Source organism: Ascaphus truei, unplaced genomic scaffold (assembly GCF_040206685.1).
Source record: "Ascaphus truei isolate aAscTru1 unplaced genomic scaffold, aAscTru1.hap1 HAP1_SCAFFOLD_357, whole genome shotgun sequence".
In the NCBI taxonomy this organism is placed as follows: Eukaryota; Metazoa; Chordata; class Amphibia; order Anura; family Ascaphidae; genus Ascaphus; species Ascaphus truei.
Window position 1 is genome coordinate 187,214 of NW_027456585.1, and position 25,522 is coordinate 212,735.

General features: G+C 44.5%; 1 protein-coding gene across 1 annotated transcript in view; it reads left to right on the forward strand.

Moving 5' to 3' along the window:
- LOC142483693 (uncharacterized) overlaps window positions 1–10,638 on the forward strand; it is a gene marked incomplete at its 3' end in the record, with an annotated part of 39,232 nt that extends 28,594 nt beyond the window's left edge. Inside the window, exons 7-9 of the mRNA XM_075583708.1 lie at window positions 2,856–2,916; window positions 3,849–5,203; window positions 10,551–10,638. Coding sequence (XP_075439823.1) covers window positions 2,856–2,916; window positions 3,849–5,203; window positions 10,551–10,638 — 1,504 coding nt within the window. The remainder of the gene's footprint in view (window positions 1–2,855; window positions 2,917–3,848; window positions 5,204–10,550) is intronic.
- Between the last annotated feature and the right edge of the window lie 14,884 nt (window positions 10,639–25,522).

A 25,522-nucleotide genomic window follows, 5' to 3' on the forward strand; every position in this document is an offset into this window, starting at 1 on the left:
CTCTCCTGGCTTCCGATCAAATCCCGCATCTCACACTCCATTCTTCTCCTCACTTTTAAAGCTTTACACTTTTCTGCTCCTCCTTACATCTCAGCCCTAATTTCTCGCTATGCACCATCCCGACTCTTGCGTTCTGCTCAAGGATGTCTACTTTCTACCCCCTTTGTATCTAAAGCCCTCTCCCGCCTTAAACCTTTTTCACTGACTGCCCCACACCTCTGGAATGCCCTTCCCCTCAGTACCCGACTAGCACCCTCTCTATCCACCTTTAAGACCCACCTTAAGACACACTTACTTAAAGAAGCATATGAATAGCACTGTGGATATTCTGAACACAGGATACATAAAGATTGGCCCCCTGCAGACGCACTTACCAGAACTCCCTCCTACTGTCTGTGTACGTTCTCCCTACCTACCAATTAGAATGTAAGCTCCTCAGGGCAGGGACTCCTCTTCCGAAATGTTACTTTTATGTCTAAAGCACTTATTCCCATGATCTGTTATTTATATTATCTGTTATTTATTTGATTACCACATGTATTACTACTGTGAAGCGCTATGTACACTAATGGCGCTATATAAATAAAGACATACAATACAATACAATACAATACAATGTATGCAACTGTCTAAATAAACAAACACTTCTGGTCTAAGGATAATTGAAAAAAAAAACTTAGTATGTGTGTTGAAAATTTATGAATGAAAAGAACCAGCAACACAAGCATGAGGATGAATAATAAATAAAATACAAATGTATCACATACTGTAACTAAGGACAACATGGGTAATCCTGAATGAAAGCAAAATATAGAAGTGAGTTTTAAAAAAAAAGTGTGTGCCGATCACGCGCGTTCGAAGTGAAACTTCTTTGTTTTGTCACTGATTTGTATTTTGATTTTTATGATTTTGATTGAATGAAAGACTTTTGAAAGTATCGGCATTTAGATACTTTAAAATCCAAATTATGTATACAGGTAAACCCCGTTATAGCGCGGTCCTCGGGGACCACCCGATCCGACCGCGCTACAAACGGGGTCGCGCTAATTAAATTAATTAATTAATTAAACAAATTTAAAAATGGCCGCCGCGCCCGGGGTTCCGTGTCTACAGAGGGGGGAGAGCTGGGATCGCATCATCGCACTGTGCTGCACTGTGCTACTCCTCCCTCCTCCCCAGCAGTCAGAGAGCTGCAGGCAGTGCTTGGAGAGTGCGAGGCTCAGGGCTGCAGCCTTCTCTCCATGGCAATTTTACTCACATGTCCACTGATCACCCGCACAGCAGCTTCTCCTGCTCTCACTCGCAAACTTTTCAGGGACGCCAGGGGAGCCTGCCCTGTCTAGGAAGAGAGCTGTGTGTCTGTGTGTCTGTGTTCCTGATAGCTTCTCCTGCTCTACACCACAGACATTCTATCCTGTGTGTGTGGGGGGGGGGGGGAGAGGGAGAGAGTGTGTGTGTCCTGTGAGTGTGTGTGCTGTGCAGTGTCCTGTGAGTGTGTGTACTGTGCAGTGTCCTGTCAGTGTGTGTGCTGTGCAGTGTCCTGTGAGTGTGTGTGCTGTGCAGTGTCCTGTGAGTGTGTGTGCAGTGTCCTGTGAATGTGTGTGCAGTGTGCAGTATCCTGTGAGTGTGTGCAGTGTCCTGTGAGTGTGTGCAGTGTCCTGTGAGTGTGTGCAGTGTGCAGTGTCCTGTGAGTGTGTGCAGTGTCCTGTGAGTGTGTGCAGTGTGTGTGCAGTGTGCAGTCAGTGTGTGCAGTGTCCTGTGAGTATGTAGTGTCCTGTGAGTGTGTGCAGTGGTGCAGTGAGAGTGTGTGTGCAGTGAGTGTGTGTGTGCAGTGAGAGTGTGTGTGTGTGCAGTGAGAGTGTGTGTGCAGTGTGTGCAGTGTGAAGCGTGCAGTGTGCAAAAAAACATGTAAAAAAAATTAGATTTATATATTTATTTATTTTTAAACGGGAGCCACGTGAAAACCGCGTTATAACGGGTCGCGCTATAACGGGGTTTACCTGTATATCTTACTTTAGTTATCATAAGTCAATTGTATCATCTTTTCCAACTGGTATTATGGAAATTTCTGCAGGAAAAAAAATTATACTCAAGTCTTTAATTCAATCAAAATCATAACAATCAAAATACAATGTCAGTGACAAAACACAAAGAAGTTTCACTTAGAACGCGCATGCTCGGCACACACCCTTCCTTTTTTTCTTCCCCACTGTAACTTGCACGCCCTCACGTTTTGGACTGTATCCTTTGAGCAAGGCCCTCCTTGCTTATTGTCTGTTAATGTCATTTTATTGTTATGGTCTTTCACAGCCCGTTGTACTGCGCTGCTAAATATTATCTCTTTATAAATAAATGACTTTTTACTAAGTAAATTCTATGATCTGTAGCCAATTGGCTTTTCTGCCATTTGATAGGAAATTGGCAAGTAAAATGTAGAGTATGACTTGTAGATGTCACTGCTAATTACACCTTTAGGCCTCGTCCATGGTAAGCACTTGCTTGCTGAAGCATGCTGACGCGCGCTCCCGTTCAGCACTGAGCCCCTACAGTCGCAATTAGAGCGGCTTCAGTAGGGGCTCGCTTACGCTTCCGCAAGCGCGCGGAACCGTAGGTCTTACCCAATTTTAAAAATCCAAAAAAATCAAGCGCTTGCCGGTCACGTGAGCGGTTCGCCCAATGAGGGCGGACCAGCTCCGTGACGGAACTGGCCCGCCCCCTGACGGAGCGCAGGGCAAGCAACCGCAAGGCCAGGGAAAGACAACGCTTTCCCTGCGCCTCAGCACGCAAGCGAAGAGCCTGGACGAGGCCTTAGTTAGGACGTGATCTATTATCTTTTTCTTTTCTTTTTTTTGTAGGTTGAACGCACAGGAGAAAAATATTTTTCTGTAAAAGTTTCGCCAATGAAAAATAAACACGGTAATAAAAAATGCCCCCCTCCCCCGCCATTCTCTGCCTTTGTATTGGATACAGATGTAGCCAGTATTACTATCGCCAGAGCTGTGTGAAGAAAAGCAAAACGCTGCGGCTCGGGGAACGAACCGTAAAAACCATGGCTGCTTTCAGTGGGTTTATTCTACCTGATACGACCAAGGCTGCATCTGTATAGTAATGTTTGGTAGATTGCTCAAGGACCTTGTAGACAAAATTGGTTGATTTGGAAACCATTCACTGAAAAATCTGATATCTGTCTTGTCCAGTTGGTTGTTTAGGAACTGCGGTCTCTTTTATGGTGAGAAGCAATGTGCTGTACTGTACAATCAATGGTGCATTAACTTTCATTTATGTGAATGGAAGTGACGTCACTGTTATAATGGTGCATTACTTCACTTCACAGAGGGTGTGTCATTGCAGATGGAAAGCTTGTGTGATCTGAGTTAGCATTATGTCAATGTTTTGTCACATTGTTACATCATGACAGAATATATTCACTAGCCCCTATTCTACAGCATACGTAACAGAACATTGTACATCTATCAAAGATCTCGCGGCAAACCCGGCTGGTTTTTATTAGTTTTGGGGAGTTCCCCGGAGCTGAATCTTACTATATGCTGGTGCAAATTACTGGTATAAAGCCTCCAGGGAAATTAAATGTCCGTTCAAATCGCAGGCCAATAGGAAGCTGGAATCATGGCCATTTAAATCTCCTGCTTCCACAGCGGTAACTTCACCGAAGGTATGTCTGGAACTAGGAGGTCACAGAGCTGAAAATAATGCAGGTCATGGGACTTGTCCAATCCAGTTACAAAAACAACTGCAGAATAAATACACAGTGTTAAAGCTGAACAATTATTGACTTTTTTTAGATCTTTAAAATGTAATTGATAACGTTATAAATTTTCATTTTCCAGGTAACAGAGAAGATATTTCTCTTGGATATCTTGAACATAAAAGTACCAATGCTTCCCGTTCTTTTGCTTCTCCTCTAAAAGTCTCCATTGCCACACAACTGAAAAGATTTATTGGTAGACACAATAGACAGTTGGCGTCGGATAGTACAGCAGGAGCATGTAAGCAGACACTTTGTTTTACGGAAGGGGAGGACAGTGAAACAGATAAGCCAGAATCTGTGGACTGTAACGACTCTAATTTCTCTGAATTCGGGGATGTCACTCTTGCTGACTTTTATCCGAATATGATACAATTTTTCAGCAGACTGATGGAAATCCAAAGCAAAAAATGGGCAGCCGTTAATGTACTTCAATACTACAGACGCAATGTTTGGTACGCTAACAAGCACAAGACAGATCTTACCAGAGTAAAAAGAGAGATTCCCACATCCAGGCTTTCAAAGTCGCTGCTGGGCCCAATTTCTAAGAAAGAGAAAGCGTGTTGCACTGTTAATTATGAGGCAAATTCCCACATGCCTTGGAGACCTGAAGATACAAGCGATTTGAACAATTCCGGTATTGCTGAACGTGGGCAGAGGAGCTTGTGCTCCAGAGATCCTTACACAGAACAAAGTCTTCAAGTTGCAAAGCCGAATCTACTGCAAGCTTCTTTTTTGTCACATACCCTTCCCACAGACCAGACTTTTACTAACGAAATCTGTAATGAGAGCGGCATCGCATCAAGGCCAGAATGTTTGCGTAAAAGTGACGCATGGTTTACCAGATGTGTACTTCCATGTTCTTCATTATTGGGTCCAAGAGAAAGCTATCAAGTTGGTGAATCGCCATCAAAACTGTTGTCTGCGGCGTTGCTGAATCAAAGGAAGCTGGAGAATTGTGAGATAAAGTCACCAGCACAGACTTCTAACCATGTAGGGCTGATTATGTGGCCCAAAGAGATTCAAGGCACCATAAGAAGAAGGCATTCTTTTTCCACATTTCCTATAGTGAAAAGTCCTGCTAAAACCAGTTCAGAACTTAAAACCGTGTACAGGAAACTAGTTTTAGGGGATCCACATCCGATGTTTTTGCCCAGGCGAAGAATCCTAAACGCAATTAGCCAAGAAACGCAAGTATCAGAAACTGTAAATGCTCTGATCAATTCACCAGTGTCAAGCAGACGTAAAAGGGCAGCAAGTGATGATCTGTCTTTTTCAAAGCTTAAAAGGCACAGAAGTATACCAGAAAGCCATATGTCGGGTGCATTGCAGCCACAATCTTATTATATAGCAAACCGGTGTCCCCAGTGGGAAAGGACTGGCATGACTGAGAGTGTTTTCGAAGCCTCGTACAATGGCAACTCTAGTCATTATCCAGTAAGTGAATCTGCCTTTTTGGTCTTGCAAATGTATTTTACTGTTATGGTTCTAGAACAGAGTGCATACTGACTAAGCCAAAGTCTGTTTTCTAATCTTCCTCCTGGATATAGTGCAGTGTATGGGTTCTCTCCCTCCCCACCCACCTTATTGAATCAAATCAAAACTGTAACTCTGATCCTTTGTTCCAAAAATACGCTTTAGTTGAATTTTAGCCATTTGAGCTTTTTGGAGTAGAACGGTCCGTGAATGCCAGTGCCTGTTACTAGTCTCTTTGCCTCAGCTTGCAGAGCTGGGATCTTTTTTCACTTTGTAGGCTATCGTTCTGTGCAAATTAGTGCATTAGAAAGTTCTGCTGGATCCCACTTCAGAGCTGACTGCAAATTGCTCTGAAGTAGTTTTATAGCAACTTGTAATTGTGTGTGTCTGCGACACTTTCTCTCAATCTTCTCACTTGGGCACCTTAGCTAGGCTATTGGCTGGTTATATCCATCACACATTCATATTTAATATAATTGCACACATGCTTGGTAATTAATTTGTTATTCCTAACATTTGAGTTGTCCTGAGAAGATTGTTGAGAAAAACTGATTATAGTGAGTGCAAACTTTTTTTGAAGTGAAACTTCCTTAGTGGCACCTCATTCGTGATGGGGCAAAAAAGAATTGTGGAGACAGAAATGAAACGGATGTGACGTCAGTGCTGGCAGTTGAGGCCGGGCTGTGTTCTTGGCTCAGCCCGACCCCAACACTGACATCACACCCGCTCCACAAATCAGATCGCCGCCGGCGCCGCTCCTAATCGCTCCCCCCCCTAAGCCCCCTCCCCCCCCCAGCCCCACCCCCCCCACACATCGTGACAAATGCGGCGCTCCTAACGGCCGCTGCCATGCCGCGCATGCGCAGTTGTGACGGCGCCGCTGATTCCCCGCCCGTTCCCCGCCCATTGATATGCTGCGCATGCCCGGTAGTCATGGCGACGCTCGAGACGCCATGACTCTCCTCACAGGGACACTGAAGCCCACACTGCTCCCCGGGGCTCTATGCAGGCACTGATCTCCTGCGGCCTCTCCTCCCGGTGCATGCCCCGGCCGAGGCATAGAACTGCTCCGGAAACGGGGGGGGAGGAGGGGGGTGATGAGTGCGCTGCGTCCCCCACGTCCCCCACAGCACCATCAGAAGCCTCCGAGTTGGCTCCAGCTGACGATGACGCGCTTCTCCCTCTCCCCCCGCCGACACTGCCTCCATCTCCTCTGTGCCGCGATCTGGTAGGAATGGGGGGGGGGGGGGAATGCTGAAAGGGTCTGGGTGCAGGGAAAGGATAAGGGTGCTGGGGGGAGGACAAGTGTGCTGGGGGGAGGACAAGTGTGCTGGGGAGAGTCAGGAGAAAGGGGGGCAGGACACACACACACACACACATACATACACACTGACACATACACACTGACACATACACACATACTGACTCACATACACACACACTGACTCACATACACACACACACATACACACTGACTGACACACACACTGACACACCCCCCCACACACTCACTGACCCCCTCCCCCACACACTGACTGACCCCACCCACTGACTGACCCCCCCCACACACACTGACTGACCTCCCCCACCCCCCCCACACACTGACTGACCCCCCCACCCCCCCCACACACTGACTGACCCACCCACCCCCCCCCGTCACTGACTGACCCCCCCCACCCCCCCCACACACTGACTGACCCACCCACCCCCCCACACACTGACTGACCCCCCCCCCACACACTGACTGACCCACCCACCCCCCCCACACACTGACTGACCCACCCACCCCCCCCACACACTGACTGACCCACCCGCCCCCCCCCCACACACACTGACTGACCCCCCCCCCCACACACTGACTGACCCCCCCCCCCACACACACTGACTGAACCCACCCCCCCCGACACACACTGACTGACCCACCCCCCCCCCACACACTGACTGACCCACCCACACCCCCCCCCCACAGTGACTGACCCACACACTGACTGACCCACCCACCCCCCCCCCACACACTGACTGACCCACCCCCCCCCCACACACTGACTGACCCACCCACCCCCCCACACACTGACTGACCCACCCACCCCCACACACTGACTGACCCACCCACCCCCCCCACACACTGACTGACCCCCCCCCCCCCACACACTGACTGACGCACCCACCCCCCCCACACACTGACTGACCCACCCACCCCCCACCCCCCACACACTGACTGACCCACCCACCCCCCCACACACTGACTGACCCACCCACCCCCCCCCCACACACTGACTGACCCACCAACCCCCCCCCACACTGACTGACCCACCCACCCCCCCCACACACTGACTGACCCACCCACCCCCCCACACACTGACTGACCCACCCACCCCCCCCACACACTGACTCACCCACCCCCCCACACACTGACTGACCCACCCACCCCCCCACACACTGACTGACCCACCCACCCCCCCCACACACTGACTGAACCCCCCACACACTGACTGACCCACCCACCCCCCCCACACACTGACTGACCCACCCACCCCCCCCCACACACTGACTGACCCACCCACCCCCCCACACACTGACTGACCCACCCACCCCCCCACACACTGACTGACCCACCCACACCTCCCCGCACACTGACTGACTGACTGACCCACCCACACCTCCCCGCACACTGACTGACTGACCCACCCACACCTCCCCGCACACTGTCTGTCTGACTGACCCACCCACACACACCTCCACGCACAATGACTGACTGACCCACCCACCCACACTTCCCCGCACACTGACTGACCCACCCACCCACACTTCCCCGCACACTGACTGACTGACCCACCCACACCTCCCCGCACACTGACTGACTGACCCACCCACACCTCCCCGCACACTGACTGACTGACCCACCCACACCTCCCCGCACACTGACTGACTGACCCACCCACACCTCCCCGCACACTGACTGACTGACCCACCCACACCTCCCCGCACACTAACTGACTGACCCACCCACACCTCCCCACACACTGACTGACTGACCCACCCACACCTCCCCGCACACTGACTGACTGACCCACCCACCCCCCCCCCCCCACACACTGACTGACCCACCCACCCCCCACACACTGACTGACCCACCTACCCCCCCCACACACTGACTGACCCACCCACCCCCCCCCCCCACACTGACTGACCCACCCACCCCCCCACACACTGACTGAACACACACTGACTGACCCACCCACCCCCCTACACACTGACTCACCCACCCCCCCACACACTGACTGACCCACCCACCCCCCCCACACACTGACTGACCCACCCACCCCCCCACACACTGACTGACCCACCCACCCCCGCCCCCCACACACTGACTGAACCCCCCACACACTGACTGACCCACCCACCCCCCCCCACACACTGACTGACCCACCCACCCCCCCCCACACACTGACTGACACACTGACTGACCCACCCACCCCCCCACACACTGACTGACCCACCCACACCTCCCCGCACACTGACTGACTGACTGACCCACACCTCCCCGCACACTGACTGACTGACTGACCCACCCACACCTCCCCGCACACTCACTGACTGACCCACCCACACCTCCCCGCACACTGTCTGTCTGACTGACCCACCCACACACACCTCCACGCACAATGACTGACTGACCCACCCACCCACACTTCCCCGCACACTGACTGACTGACCCACCCACCCACACTTCCCCGCACACTGACTGACTGACCCACCCACACCTCCCCGCACACTGACTGACTGACCCACCCACACCTCCCCGCACACTGACTGACTGACCCACCCACACCTCCCCGCACACTGACTGACTGACCCACCCACACCTCCCCGCACACTGACTGACTGACCCACCCACACCTCCCCGCACACTGACTGACTGACCCACCCACACCTCCCCGCACACTGACTGACTGACCCACCCACACCTCCCCGCACACTGACTGACTGACCCACCCCTCCCCGCACACTGACTGACTCACCCACACCTCCCCGCACACTGACTGACTCACCCACCCCTCCCCGCACACTGACTGACTCACCCACACCCCCCCGCACACTCTGACCCACCCAAACACTGACTGACACACACACTGACTTACACATACACACTGACTGACACACATACACACACACTGACTGACACACACACACACACTGACTGACACACACACTGACTGACTGACTGACATACACACACACACACTGACTGACTGACTGACTGACTGACACACACACTGACACACATACACACAAGGAATTCACACTTAGTGCAAATAGCTAATACATGGGATGTGTGCCGAGCACGCGCATTCTAAGTCAAATTTATTTGCGTTTTGTAACTGAAATTGTATTTTGATTTTTAATTAAAACATCACCAACACAAATACAATTTCTGTGACAAAAGTCAAAGAAGTTTCACTTACTATGCGCGTGCTCAGCACACACAGCTTTTTTTTTTTTTTTTAATGTTGCAGTGGTCTCAATTTTGTACTTTAAACTGTGAAGGGCTAACAAAGTTGAAGAGACAATGTTATATTGCTTAATCCTTATTGCATCGCCAGTTTACATTCTTAAGTCGGACGGCACATGCTCCTAGAAAGTATGCCAAATTTCCTGTTCTTTTGGTGACCGGTTTAAATTCAAATAATGTTTATTAGCAATGTTTAGTAGTTAAGGTAAGAAATAATAAGTCTGTGCTTTGCATAATATAGAACTATTTGATTTGCAGAATGAATATCCTGCTCTTTCAAATCGTACATTATCTCTGAGTCCAAGTGCCTCTGGTAAGTTGTTTAGAACACTTAGCAATGTATTTCATTATCAATTTGCAGTGCAAGTTCATTTTACAATAATTTGGTGTACTCTGGGTGACAGAGATTTGGGAACAAGTACAGAGAAAAACAATCTTACCTAATTGATTGTCAAATCTGTAGTTAACCTGTTGAGAAGCAGACTTCACACACGTTTTGAATTATTTTTGAGTATGGAACGAGTAGATATACTGACATATTTATGGTATGATGACCAAGAGAGAACATCGATATAGGAAGGTGCAGTGCAGCAGGTTTTCTGTTATAGGTATTATTTTGTTACTCATCACAGCACAGTTTTCTCTTGCCAACTTACCTATGATATTATCTCACTTCAAATGTGTATTGACTGTCTAATTCCAATGAAAACAACATGTTTACAACAGAAGTAAATTACGACAGCCTGTCATTCCTATGACCAAATCTCGGTATATGAATTTTCATTCTGCTTCAAGGTTCTTTGGCTCAGAGGGGATACAGCTGGAGCCCAAGAGGTCCCAATACTTGGAGCTCACCTAGAAGAGTACAAAGGACCAACACCAGGTATGGTGAAATGACGGTAACTTCTAAAAAATGGAACAAAGGATTTAGTAACATAAGCTTTCTTCAGTACTCCTTAGTTTAATTTGAAACCTGATTTAGCTGTTGAGCAGCCAGTAAAAATCCATGTGTTTTTTCATTTCTTAACTATTTGTTTGAAAGCATAAATGTGCATTGTTTCTGTTTTTTGTTTTTAAAGGCACAATGTTTAGTATCAAATCCTGGTTTGGCTGTTGTTATTACCATCACAGTTTGGTTAATATATGGAGTCGTGATAAATGTTCCTGTAAAACATGTCACGAGAGCTGAATGTCAGATGTAAAAGAAGTACAGTACAAGCATAAATGCAACTGTACACATTATATTATCTCACACCACATTTAACATGCATTCCAATTAGGGAGTGTTTACCGCATTCTCGTCCCTGAGCACTTCACTAATCTGCGGGTAGAGAATTTCTCCTATGGAAAAAGAGTACAATAGAAAGAAAGCCATGTTGATAAATGTCACGTAGATGCTTGAGTGTATGAAAGGGATCAACCACAAAACGGGTCTCTAAATACCTTTACAAGTCTGTAGGGGAGTGTCTTGATTGTTTATCACTTTCCCTTGACCGGGGACACATTTATGACCTGAAATCGAGGACTTTCATTTATTTCGACTTTAATCAGAGTATAAAAGACTCCATAAGTCTCTCCAAGTACTTAACCAGCACCATCATATTCCAGATAACCCCTCAGATATATACATATTAAATGTAATTTGTGGGTGAAATTAATGTATCTGCAACTGGTTACATGTAAAAATGTGTAGAATATCATTATAACAACCACGTACATTGGTTTGTACACCAACACATACTGTACAAAACATTTAATTCTTGCTAGCCTGTAGTTGTAAAGACATACCAACCCCATGGTAACTCCATTTAAATCTGGTTTTAATGGATCCTTTGGAGAGAACGTCCTTAGAATTGCAAATCTGAGTACACGCGATCCGTCTTGGTCGCCCCAGCTGTCATTTTCATATAAAGAATTAGAGAGCCGGCATTCCCTTATATATTTTAGTACATGGGCCTGCACTTGGAACCTAAGCTTTTGACACAGACGCAAGGCAGAACTTAACCAGGGTATTAACCTTACTAAATGTGTTCATCATACCGCACACAAAAGCAATATTTACTATATTGTGACTATATAAATTCAATTGAATAATAATTAAATGTTGAATCATAATTATTACTCCAGTAACTATATGGGGCAGACTTTGTAGCAGGCTTTCCAGAAATAACGAGACCACACACCAGGCAACCTGAATTCCAAGATGTATTGCAGGTAAGTGGTACAAACACCCAACGTTTCGGTCCTACAAACTGGACCGAAACGTCGGGTGTTTGTGCCACTTACCTGCAATACATCTTGGAATTCAGGTTGCCTGATGTGCGGTCTCGTTCTTTCTGGAAAGCCTGCTACAAAGTCTGCCCGGTGAGGATACTTTTGTCTATCTGCTTATTATGGGACAAGCACCTACAATCACTTTTATACACGAGAATGCCATCTGTTTATATATATATATATATATAATATATATATATATATATATATATATATATATATATATATAGTCAATCGGTGCTAGAGGTATCATATGGTTCTCTTGGTGGCTCTAACAGGTTGTGGTGGTCCCTACTGACATGTCCTAGCACTGTGCTTGAGCTCAGAGGGATCGCGAGACTGAGATCCGTGTTCTGCATTCAGTTTCCATCCCCCCTACGCTCCTCACATTGAAGTGGCAGTTGTGAAGTGGGGGAAAAATAGCCAGGGCGTGGCAGGTTCTCTTGCACTCTCCTAGGGGCTGAGGCCTATTGTTCATCAGGATTTTTACTGTTTCCCTTATGGAAATATGCAGCCCAGAAGACTCCCATTCATACACAAATACTACAGTATTACTACCAACTCTGACTCCAGTTAGGCATGTGGTGTATTTCTGTCTCTGTGCCGCACAGATTGTATTTACAGTAACTAATTTCACGTACATTTTGCTGAAGATGGCATCTCACCAGAGCTTGTAGTAAATAATACATTTGTAAAGCGTGGCGAATATTTGGAAATGTCACTAATTATTTGTTTGTGGCGGAAGTCCCAAATTGACCAGTTTTGCTCATTTGTGTAACATTTTTATCTCCAGTCGCGACATTAAAATAGAATACGTAGAACCTGCCAATGTATAAACTGTTGAAACTTCTCTTAAGGGTTAACGTGAAAGTTGTGTACATTCTAGTTATGATAAATTAAGTTAACCACATGCTCCATAGATCCTGGTAGATTAGTGAATGCCAGATATGGGGGGGGGGGGGGGGGGTGAAGAAGTAACAGCATTAGAGACCCCCTGTATTTGTCTTTTTCATCTCTTTGTATTTGTGAAGAGTTATGGGATATTAAAGATTTCTAATATACTGCTCTTCTTTTTAGCATCTACAGGAAATTGAGCTACAAGTAAGATATTGACTCGGCTGCTGAGAACTGCAAGATCATTTTTGAAATATGTATATTTTTGTACTGATTCATGCTTAAGCAATCCCTTTGCTGGTTGCATTTTATCCTAAGAGTAAATCATTAAAGTCCTTTTAGGTTGCCTACAAATGTAGGCAAATCTAGCATTCCTGGAGCCACGGCAGAAAAAAAACAAACATCCCTAGGCTCCAGGGAAGGTAAAAGCCACGGCTTCCTGTGGGAGAGGGTTCATTCCTTGTATCTGTCCCTAGGCACTATCGATGCCTGCTGCCGGGGAACGCTGTGGTCACAAGCCTGTGGCTTTCCTAGCTTATAGGTAAATTTAGTTTAGCTACACCTGTATTAAGCATCTGCACATTTTACAACGGGAGTCCACAGCTGTACGTCTCCAGTTTCTGCATTGTCCCTTATGTAGGTGAAGGTGGATATTGCTCTCCATCGCCTATCTCCCAGGAGCTATAATACGCACGTGAAAATGTTGTCATAGAACTCAGTTGGTCATGTCATGAGATGCGCCGTAACATCACGGAATCCAACATTTCCATTCTTGACGCGTATTTCGTGTGCCGACTGAGAATAAACCTGTAAACCTTTTGTGTGGATAGGAAGTCCCAGCTATATTACTAACGTGTTAAGTGGATTTGAAATGCAGATTTGGGGAAATCTGAATTCGCCGCATTTTATCCTTTTTTTACTTCCAATTAGCAAGTAAATTCAGTTGAGTTGAAAAGCATGGTTTTAATGTTAGGATACATTTTTAATCGAGGCAATTGTGTAACTGATAACGGGATATTCCTGTAATGTACATGTTTTTTTTTTATTTTAACTGCCACTTAGTGTGTCTAGTTCAACTGTTTCTTAATTGTAAAAACATTTCTATTTAGATCCGTTTTATCCAAATGTAATACTTATTTTAAATATTGTGGCGATTCTTTTCTTTTTTTTAAATTTTTTTATTATTATTTTAAAACACCGATTGCCCAGTTATACAAATACTATGGAAACCTCAACATTTATGCTGAAAGATGTAAATATTTTCAACAGTATGGTTGTGTTCACTAAACCTGTATATGGTTACTTTTATACAGTATTTGTTCAATGTAATGTTTTTGTGAGTTAATATTGTGGAACTGTCATTAAACTTTGTGGTTTACTATATAAAATACTTCGTCTTGTATAGTTATTGTTTTTGTATGTCCAGATTTTGTGAAAATATTCATGTTCTCAAAAAAAAGCAAGAAAGTTATATTTCCTGAAATTGAAGTTTACTGCACGATCCTAACACACTACACCTGTATAGCAAGTCCTCTACTATACGTTCTCACCATATATAAGGCCAGCATTTAGCAACAAGTCACGTTCATTCAACACTGAATGATGCATAAAATATACCTGGCTGTTAGAGGGCATACTTTTTACAATAACTTGTTCTCCTTGAATTATTCTAAGGATTTTGTATTGGGTGCAAGAATGTAAACTGGTTTGGCATTCCCTTCCGTAGGTGTAAAATGTATTACTTTGCCTCATAATGTATTGTTTTTTTAATCTGTAGCCTGCCTTTACATGCACAATCCTAGTTTACCAAAACATATATACAGCTCAACCCCATTATAAGGCGATCCGTTACAACGCGAATCTGCTTATACCGCGATGCAAGCGTGGCTCCCACTTTTCTTATTTATGAATACTTAACACGATTATTGATATCTTAAATACTTTATTGTACAATGCATACAATTATACATTATTTCTAACGCGATCTGCTTATAGCGCGATGTGATTCTTTGGACCCCAAGAAAAGCGTTATAAGGGGGTTGAGCGGTATAATGAAAATGTAGCAATGAAATGGTCTTTGTTTAAACAAATGTAATCAGACTTTAAAACATGTCTGCTTTAACTTCTTTTAAGTAAAATTTTATTTTCATCAAGGACCTCTTAATGAGGGGGTGGGAGTCTTCTCAATTACGCATTCAATCTTTAATTGCCAAGACCTTGATTTTTCTTGGACCTCTAACCATAACATTGAAGAAGGTGTAATGAAGGGAGCTTTGCTTGTGCTTATTCATTAAGGCTTGATAAAGATTACTTTGGTACAGTAACTGAAATGTCAAATATTAATGTTTTGAGTGCCTGTTTCTGGTTTTCATATTCTTTTCATAGGCAGAGATACTAGGGTTTAGTTAATCTTGAAATTCCTTTCAGATTTAGCAGGTCAATCAATGTCAGACTGTTCTTGGAACAACCAGTGCTGTGTCGTCATGGTTTTAGTACAGCAGTGTTATTTTGTTGATATGTGAACCTTCAGTTGCTTAGGTACTTGCAAAGAATATTACTATATAAGTGGTAACACAACCATTATTGTACATAGCATCCCCTGGGGTTACAGATGGGACAATGGGGGTTATTAATTCATCTGTAATGGCACCATCGAGTGGAAATTGCCATTGACATCCATGGGAGTTTGTGTGCCATAGTGCCTCTATCGGCTCCATCTCAATTGAATGAATAACACCCAATATGTATTTTGTACACTCCCTAAGCAAAATAAGTGGTTTGACGTAAACTTAATTAGAGAATAAACAAATATATACAGTATAGATATAGGCAGCAACGTTAAAAATTCTAGGGAAATTACCTCTGCGCTGGGCTGTGATCGTGCTTGGCCGCACTTGAGCCGCGGTCCACCACGTGATGCACGGGGAACTTGTATCGCGCCTCATCTGTATATAGATCTAGGTCATACACTTTTCATTGATCACATCATGGGTGAAGGGGATCAGGATAAATATCTAGCTCTGGGTCTTTTCAATATTTGACATTCTTCTGAAGTTTTCCAACTCTTGACAAATATACACAATGTTGGTCAGAGATACGAAGTTTAACTTGGGTGGATATTCTCTTTGTTTTTTATTATAACGGATGCAGTTCTTTAATGCGTGCTAATATCTGTTCCAAATCTACCCGTAATCTTTCAGGAACCCTATACAAAGCAACGTACAGATTCCTTTTTATCTACTTCTAAAACTTGTCACAATTTTTGTATAATCTTGTAACTTTGACCCAGTTAATCGAAAAATCATAAACTCCCTCGACAAAATAATTAAATCAATGCTTCTCATTGATTGTAGGTGGACTGCAAATATTATAAATTTTACTTCAAGTAGCTGTATACCACAGTGCATTTATTTTCTATCACCACTGAAGATCTAATGATTAGATTAGTTTATGCTATATTTACGGGTATTATATATACACCGATTTTTATTGCTAGTGTTTATTTTTATATTTATCACTAATGTATCCACCTTTAATATTTATACTGGTTTGTTTTTGTTAGTTTTGTATAGCACACAGTGCATTTTATGCGATTTTAGTATTGATTATATCATTTTTCTAACAATAATATCATACTATTAGCCGTTTTCGATTGTGTGTTGAATCAGCAGAGCTGATTCCAGTCTTCTTTGAGCTTTTTTCGCCGTGTTTACGTGGACTTTGCCCTATAAAACTGGCTATGACACATCAACCAATCAACTCCTGAGGAAGTCACGCAACGTGACGAAACGCGTAGAGACGCGGTGACGTCATCTCAGGCGGGCGTGTGGGAGGAGGTACTGTGTTCTCGTTACCTTTCAGCTGCTCTGCCTGTATTTCCAACGGTGCATTACAGAAGGAAGCTCTTTTGAGCACTTGAAACGCTGCAGGGCTCGTGGCAGGAGTCAGATGCAGCTACACCAGATGCACAGTATCACTATGCCCCCCACCCCCCCCCCTGCTCCTGTAGATGACGCCCCATACAGTTTCTCTCCAATGTACATGTTATTTTAACCTTTTGTAAGTGTATCTCCTAAGGACACTCTCCTTAATAAATTTACCCATTTTTGTACACAGTTACGCGCTATGAAGCGTGTGCTTTTTTTTGTGTTATGTATTAAAATATATTGAGAATTAAAAAAAAATATATATATATATTATATACATATAACCCCTCTTTATTTTACCTCAGATTATATGGCCTATCACTGAGGTGGGAGCCTGAGTCCTATGGGTTATTGTTTAATTCTTATAGTGTGAGCTACATGTTGTGTGAGACTGTAGTGACAAGATACAACACAGTGGTAATGAATTATAACAATTTTTATATTCTCATAGCTATAATTTGTGGTGTTGCATATCTCATATGAATTAGTACGGTGACTTAATCTCAGAATCACTCCATACACATATTTAAGCAAACTATACCAACAGTGCGAACGCTGTGCAAACAAATAATAACTTTTATCTCTGTCTGGCCTCCCAATCATGGGGTACTGGCCTGTAGATCCTGGTGCGCTAGCACAATCGTTGCAGCTCATAAACTGTGTGTGTGTTGCAGGCCTGGTGCTTCATAAAGATCAAACTGATGGCAATATAACTGCAGTTTAAATCCTTTGTGGGTTAGCTCACCCACTCCAACCTGGTGTAATTCATGCACAGCCGGGCTCCCTAATCTCTCTCTGTAGTAGCCTCACTCCCTCGGCTCCCTTTCCAACTGTCACTCCACTGGCTAAGCACAGTCACATGGTCCAGTGGAATGTAATTCTTAAAGGGGCCATGTCCTGTGCTGATAGCAGATACAGGGGGTTACAGTAGTATCAATCACAAAATCTGAGTGGGAATCAGGTAGTCCATGTGTAATCCCAAATAGTAAAGTGAATCCAAGTTTCCTCCGTGGATTAGTCTGAGTTACTGGTATCCTCTGAGAACATATTGAATGGGTGAAATGACATCACAATACCGTGCAGGTCATAGTACAATGAGTAATGGAATGGAGTGTTGTTCTAAGGTTCTAAGGTTTCTATGTTTCTTTATGAAGTTCAGATGCATCAGACCTTGACTCAACAGTGATTATCCCTGAAGCCTTTCATATTCTCTCCACACAACTTTCTGCTGAGGTCTGTCACTTTTATCTTACTTATTTATGGTACCAACGTCTCCGTCTGCTGATGAAGGCCCCATAGCTGACCAAAACATTGGTATCATTTCTTGACCACAATACAAACTTTTTTGATTCACTCAGTGTGCTGTGTCCTTTATCCAAGTTCCTGCCTGGGTATTGTACGGTATATATGGTTAATCGTAGATACATGCTGGGCTGCCAAGAGTGAGTTCGGGCCCCGGTGAAATGTTTTTTTCCGGGACACTTAGCAGCTCTTTTCTCTCCCGCACTTAGATGTGTGGCCGCCTCTTTGCTTACGGCCTCCTTCTCCATCTGAACCACAGCGTAAAATGACGCCGCTGACGTCACCGTGACGGTGTCGCGTTGCCATGATAACACGACGTTCTGATGTCATTTAATACTGCGGTTCAGAAGGAGAAGGAGGGCGGCAGCAAGGAGTGACAAATAATGATACTACCGAGAAAGCGAAAACATGCAATATAGTCGGGTCCCGGGCCCCCTTTCAGACCCTGTTAATTTGTACCAGCTTCTCCCCCCTTTTCCTTTGTAGTGGTGTGTGTGCACATTTTAAGTTTTGGTGGGTGAAAAAGGCAACAAAAAACCTCCATCGTTAGCATATAGCCAATAAAGAATATCACTTGTGAGCACAATCACATGTCTTAGACAGGTCTACAAACCTGCCTTTCACCATTATCATCTAGCATACAGTGCTTCCACTGCAGCAAGGGATTCTGGGATATGAATGTGCTCACAAGTGATATTCTTTATTGGCTATATGCTAACGCTGGAGATTTTTTGTTGCCTTTTTCACCCACCATGACTTAAAATGTGTTAGGTAAATCCACCCAGCCTTGAAAATTGCAAAGCCAGTACAACAAACCTCACATTGATGAGACCCATTAAGGTTGAAGCATGTCTGTGCGTGGTTTGACTGGCTTTGCATCTAATCCCATGCTGTGCGTAAAAGCTGTGTGAACAGCAGAGCATTTGCTTATATGGGGTCCATGTAAATGGATTTCAGGCAAAAGGTGACACATTGTGTGCTCATTTGCATGTAATTTCCCAGAATCCCTTGCTGCAGTGGAAGCACTGTATGTTAGGTGATAATGGTTGAAAGGCGGGGTTGCAGACCTGTCTAAGACATGTGAATGTGCTCACAATTTATATTTTCATTTGCTATATACTGTGTGTGTGTGTGTGTGTGTGTGTGTGTGTGTGTGTGTGTGTGTGTGTGTGTGTGTGTGTGTGTGTGTGTGTGTGTGTGTGTATCTTCCAAATGTTTACTAACAATGCAGTTGCCCACAAGATGGGGACATTTGAGAATCTCTGCGCTTTACTGCATATGGACCCCATTATTATCTGTTGCAGCAATGAAAACTTGAAATAGATTAATAAACTATACATAAGAATTTTTGTTGTAAGTGAAAAATTATAAACTAATCACCGTAAAAAAAAAAAAAAAGAAGAATTGTACTGACTGTTAAGCACCCCTTCCTATAACTTTCATCACTAAGCTATGAGATAAAGAAAAAAGACACAATGGGAACCACAAAAAAAAGTGCACAGACAGGCACCTAATTCAGATGTGTCCCTTAATTTTTTTTTTAAATATATACAAAGGAGAGCACTGGAAAAACAAAATAAATAAACACAGATTTTACCAACAAATTAACATGGAGAACTGGATTCTTCAGGTCCTTAAATATAAAAAAACATATATAGGTTATTTGTAAATTCACACAGTGGTTCTTCCAGCATCTTAATATATTCATATAATCCAGCACATGTATATGTACTTGTTTATATATGAAATCATTTTATACAAAGTTATCTACAACCATTTTTCCGTATACTGCACTGTTCATTTTTAGTAAGTATTACAGTCCTTCCAAACGAAGACCGATACAAAACAGTCTTATTGCAATATATTTACTTCGCTTTGGATGTGTAATCAAGGCTGGCATTATTGAACGCTCTTTTGTGCAGTTGTATTCATGTTTCACACTACTGCAAACATCTTTACCAGTGAGATGAAAGAGCTTTCAGCACACTCATTTTCTACTACTACTGTAAGACCTAAGGAAGGTCCCACAGTCAGTAAATAAGGCTACTAACAATTGGTCATGAGGGATCTGTGCTTGTACCTTTTCTCATCTCAGTACTAAAAGAATCTAGAGGCCGTTGACCTGTTAAAGTGAGCTCCCTATCATGTTTTCTTTCAACATGCTTCCTTTATATTCTTCTTGTTTATTGCTCAGTATATTATTTTCGCAATTACACTTTTTCCGTTCGTGGTATATGCCAAGTACAGATGATGCAAGTACCCCAGATCATATTAAGCACAAAAAAATCCCAGTCAGCAGATCACAAATTCTGCTTTGGGTGGGTCAATCAGTTTGATTTTGGTCCTCTGTAGATATGTTTCTTGTTTTATGTATAGCCTGGCCTTCGGCAGCTATTGCTAATTCTGGGCCTTTCCTCTGTCAGTCCTGTTAGAACGGGCAGTGGAAAGGTTCATTCCTTCAGTTAGCCTGTTTGTGAGTTTCAGCTCTGAAGTATTGTAGCAATATTCAGAGGCGGGCCTAAGCAACCTTTGAGCATGTTAATCCAAAGGGTGGATATGGGTTGGAACACCCCCGGATGTGTGTGTGAGACAATCGTTATCCAGCTTTGAGTTGTAATGATTCAAAGTTAGAGACACTCCCTGAGGATATTCAAATTGAGACATGTCTCCAAAAATATAGTATGTTAGTTAGTGATCAGGAGTTAGTCTTCAGAGAGAGCTGAGAGAGATAGCAAGCCAAGAAGAGTTCTCTCCCTCCTTCCCCACCTGGGTGAGGAGGGAGGGGAATTCAAGCTGCCATGAGCAGAGGGGCAGAGATTACTCCAAGCCTGTGATATCATGCTGTATGCTGTCTGCACATCTATGCTGCTCTGAATAAAGATCCACAGAAAAGAAGCTGCTGTGTGTGTCCCTGTGTATGGAGAATGGAGTGTCAGTGGGGGTCTCTCCTCTGTAGACCCAGGGGATCCCTGCTGGCTGGAGGCACTGTGCACCCTGAGAGAACAAGGTAACCTGTCCCACACCACACCTCCTGTCCCTGTCCTGGGTTCTCCCCACAACACCGCGGAGCACTCAGCCCTCCTGTTTACCAGCAGGTCACAGCACCCAGACCACTCAGTGACCAGAAGGAGTGTACCCCCAATCTCATGTCAGGTGGGGTACCATAGAAGGGTTACATATGTATTAGGTGGTAGAGCCTGATTGGGTCGTCATGGATCATATCCTCTGCGGCATTGCTTTCAGCTTTTAACTGCTCACTGTTGAGGTATATGCTGGATCTAGATACGATATTGCCAGGCTTCAGGGGTTTTCTGTCCTCCACACAATCTTGAGCATCTATATGGCAGGCTTTCTTTTTTTTATTTTTCCTGGGCTTTTTAGGGCTGAGGTCCAGTGCTGCATAACACACTTGTTCCTCAAATTCCACCTGAAGAATATAGTAAACAAATAAAATAAAAGGAAAATGTGATCAACAGTCTTTCTTTCAAAGTTTGTAATAAAATAATAATAAAATATGCCAATTTATGTCTGTAGAACAAAAAAAAATCAAAGTAACATCTCTTCCAAGGTAGAAAAAATGGGGAATCTTTTTCCTTGAAAAAGCACCATAGGTGGCGTGAAATGCGTGGGTGGAGTTTTTTCACTGTCTTTATGTTTTTTATGTAGCCTAATAAATTGTTTTTAATTTTCTATGGCTGGTGGGTTTCCCCATTTTTTTCTACCTTGGAGCAGCTGTTACTTTGATCCTTTTTTGTTCTGTCTACTTTTTTGATCGAGGAAACGCCACCGGGGGCAAACCGGAGGACGCACACAGTTTAGCAGCAGCCATGCTAGCAGCTTCAATCCAAAGGAGTCACAGGGCGGTGCTTAATAGTGAGTAGAGGCTACTCACACCGGCTTAACCGAGGACTCAGGGATTTTTGCTTATAGCTCTATAAAACATCTCCCTTATACATTATGTCTCCTCCTGTTCTCCAGTACAATTCGATTTGATATAGCTGCAGCAGACCTTCCGTTATAACCCGATTTTTCTCCTCACGTGCCACCTGACTTCCTCTTTCTTTCTTCGTCTGCTTTCTGGGTAAACTTTATAGCTATCTGACTCTCCTTATCTGCTACCAACCAGGCTATGTGCATTATGATGGCACGTGCCAGATACAAAGCCTACCAGTTACAGCACATGGAACATAACGTTCCTAGCAGCACCCTCTTTGGAATGTTCGAGAGGATCCAAACCATGACTATGGTTTTTATACATAAAGTAAACTTTCCAAGTTTGGTTGCCCTAGGTCTTATAGTTTGGCGTGCATAATGAGAGAGAGAGAGAGAGAGAGAGAGAGAGAGAGAGAGAGAGAGAGAGAGAGAGAGAGAGAGAGAGAGAGAGAGAGAGAGAGAGAGAGAGAGAGAGAGAGAGAGAGAGAGAGAGAGAGAGAAGAGAGAGAAGAGAGAGAATAGATATTGCTTTTAAAACGCTTTTATTCCTTAATCTGACCAGTCAAGACTTTCTACCACATCAGCCTCACCAATGTATACATCTTCCTTTACCTCATCCAGGCTGTGTCAAGCGTATAGTAATGATTACACATTGAAAATGTGAAGCTGTTCAGAGTTCTCTACTGTGATCAGAGCATTCGTGTATGTTTGTGTCTTGCTTGGAAATATAAAATAGAAGACAGCACCTGGAATTCTTCTGTTTCTCTCTTGGGGTGTTGCCATCTGTTCATAACAACATTCATCTATGCGCCCATAAAAAGAAAAAAAAATGATTAAATGCTTTTTTTTTTTTTTTTTTAAAGGCTAAAGACCTAATAACTTTAATAAAGAAGAAAGCAGATTTAAGCTGATACCACCATAAATCTCTTTAAATCACAGAATAGTAATCTACTGCAGTTTTAACTTGTGTTAATAAGAACGGCATAGAATTGGCATTATCTGGTGATGTAACCTCAATGTTGATGACATCAGTCAACATTTGTATTAGGTTCTTTTGTACGTGCACACACAGGGTCCCTGTGATCTGCTGCAGCTGACATAATTAGAAATGGCTATATGTCAAAGTTATTGGTTTATATATAAAAAAATAAATAAGGGGTGGGTACATTTACAAATGTTATCTCTAAGTACTGTCTGTGTAAAAATGGTACCAAGAAAATGGACTGAATCTGAAAATTGCCGATCCTTGGAAGCCTGATGGGAGCTTTGTTACAAGATTAATTACTGATCATTACCCTCTTAGCAATAATGTCCCCCCTGCAGAGGAAATCCTAGCCGTTTGTTTTGTTGTTTTCTTTAATTTTTTTAAATACAGAATTCAAGCAGGGGGTCTCCGGAGTGGAACCCCATTAATTTCACATCTGGGGACCCCCTGCTTCCAGAGGTACTTACCTCCGTGGTGGGTGCCGGAAGCCACTCCAGGGTTCACATTACGACTGCTTTTCAAAGCTCGCGAGCCAATAGGAAGCCGTAATGTCATCAGGTGCAACTTCCTATTGGCCCATGTGATCGGGGGCTTTAAACTGCAGAAAACTGCAGGAGATACAGGCACCCCCTTCGGAGGACAGTATCTTCGGAAGCAGGGGGACCCCAGAGCTGAAATTAACGGGGTTCTGCTCCCGAGACCGTCTGCTTCATTCTTGTATTAAAGAAATGAAGGGGGGGGGGGGCGGTTTGGATCTGTCCTCTAAAACCTCATCTGAAAATGATTTAGATCAATGCAGAGAGAAGCTTTACTATTAGCAATTAAAAGGGATATTGAAATACTGTATATATATACATACATACACTGGTTGTGGGGCAATAACCTGTCTGTGATTGAGAATGTGTGCTTGTCCGTTACATCCTCAGTAGATTATTATTCTCTTTGTCTACACTCTGATTTTTCCCTGTAAATAATCTTCTATTCATTTACCTCCTATTTTGAATATACGTCTTAATGTAGTACTGTACTTTTATTGCTGCAATCCTATTATATGTGGCCCTGGTAAGAAATGGTGCTATAGTTCTATCCTTCTCCTGGTATAATCCCTGGTAAGGGCAGGTTGCCTGGAGTTATAATGGGTTCCCCCCACTTCAAGCACTTGCCCTGAGTGGTGGAGGTAGGTCACCTGACCCTGTGTCAAAGCAAGAGACACAGGGGCGGTGCCTGCTGAGATCATAAAAGAGCAGTGCATTTCCTATTTAGTGTGTTCTGTTCTGTCAGTCTGAGAGTAGTGAGTGAGTGAGTTAGTGAGGAGAGGAGTGATCAGCTCATGAGTAGAGCTGAAATAGCTGTAGTTAGTGAGGTGGACCAAATACCTCTCACCCTGCTTAGGGGGTGAGGGAAGAGCTAGCCCCACTCTGGATGCCCTTTGGGTCCAGAGTGACGGCAGGGAACATCATAAGGGAGAACAGTTAGTGGACTGTGCATCAACTGTACCTGTCGGCTGCTGCTGCTGCTGCCCAAGAGAATAAAGAGACTGCTGCTTTTAAAGATAATCCGTGTGTGAGACTGGAATCTCTCATCCCTGTGGGGAATCTCTGTGGTAAGGATTCCTCCCCGCATTCCTGGGGCTTACTATAGATGGAGGCGCTTGTTACGCCGGTGCTGCCCGCAGACCAGACCCGTCCCCTGAGCTGAAGGGGGAAGTGGTAATACACGCACCCGCAGCAAAGGGAGCGTGTCCGTAGTGTGGTATGAAGCGTTGCCAGGCCAGGTGTAGTAAGGTAGACAATACTTGCCGGTACCGGTTGTAGAGATAGAGTGAATGATGCCTTTCCGAAGTCAGGGAGTGGAGAGTGGAGATAGGTCGTAGTCCAAGCCGAGTTCAAGGGGTTACCAGAGTGAGCGTTGTCCAAGGAGTGCCGAGATCGAGAGCCAGAGGCGTAGTCGTACGAGCTGCGTCAGAACCTGTGAAAACACTGAGAGAATCCAGAAGTACTTCCATACAGAGACTATGTCGAGCAAAGACTGAGCAGAGAGGAGCTAGATAAAGCAGGAAGGTCTAATTAGGAACGGAGGCGGGACAGGAAGAGCTACAGGGAGACACTGCAGATTGGTGCAGGCATAACAGGCCAGGTGAGTCTTGTTAGTAACCTGAGTATGCCCGTGCAGTGTGCGGGGGCGGAGCCTGAGGTCCGGGGGACGGGAATAAGAGTGTGCAGACTGAGCTTGCTCCGTAACTCGTGTACGCGTGTGAACAGAGCCAGTGGATGGTGCAGGTGTGCGTGCAGGAGGGCGTGGGCGCGCCCGGCGCTGTGCAGAGGAATCGCCGAGGGGAGTGATTCCGCGACGCGTGTTGAAGGCCATCTTCCATTCATCCCCCTTCCTGATGCGCACCAGGTTATAGGCACCATGTAGATCTAACTTGGAAAAAATCTTGGCCCCCTGTAATT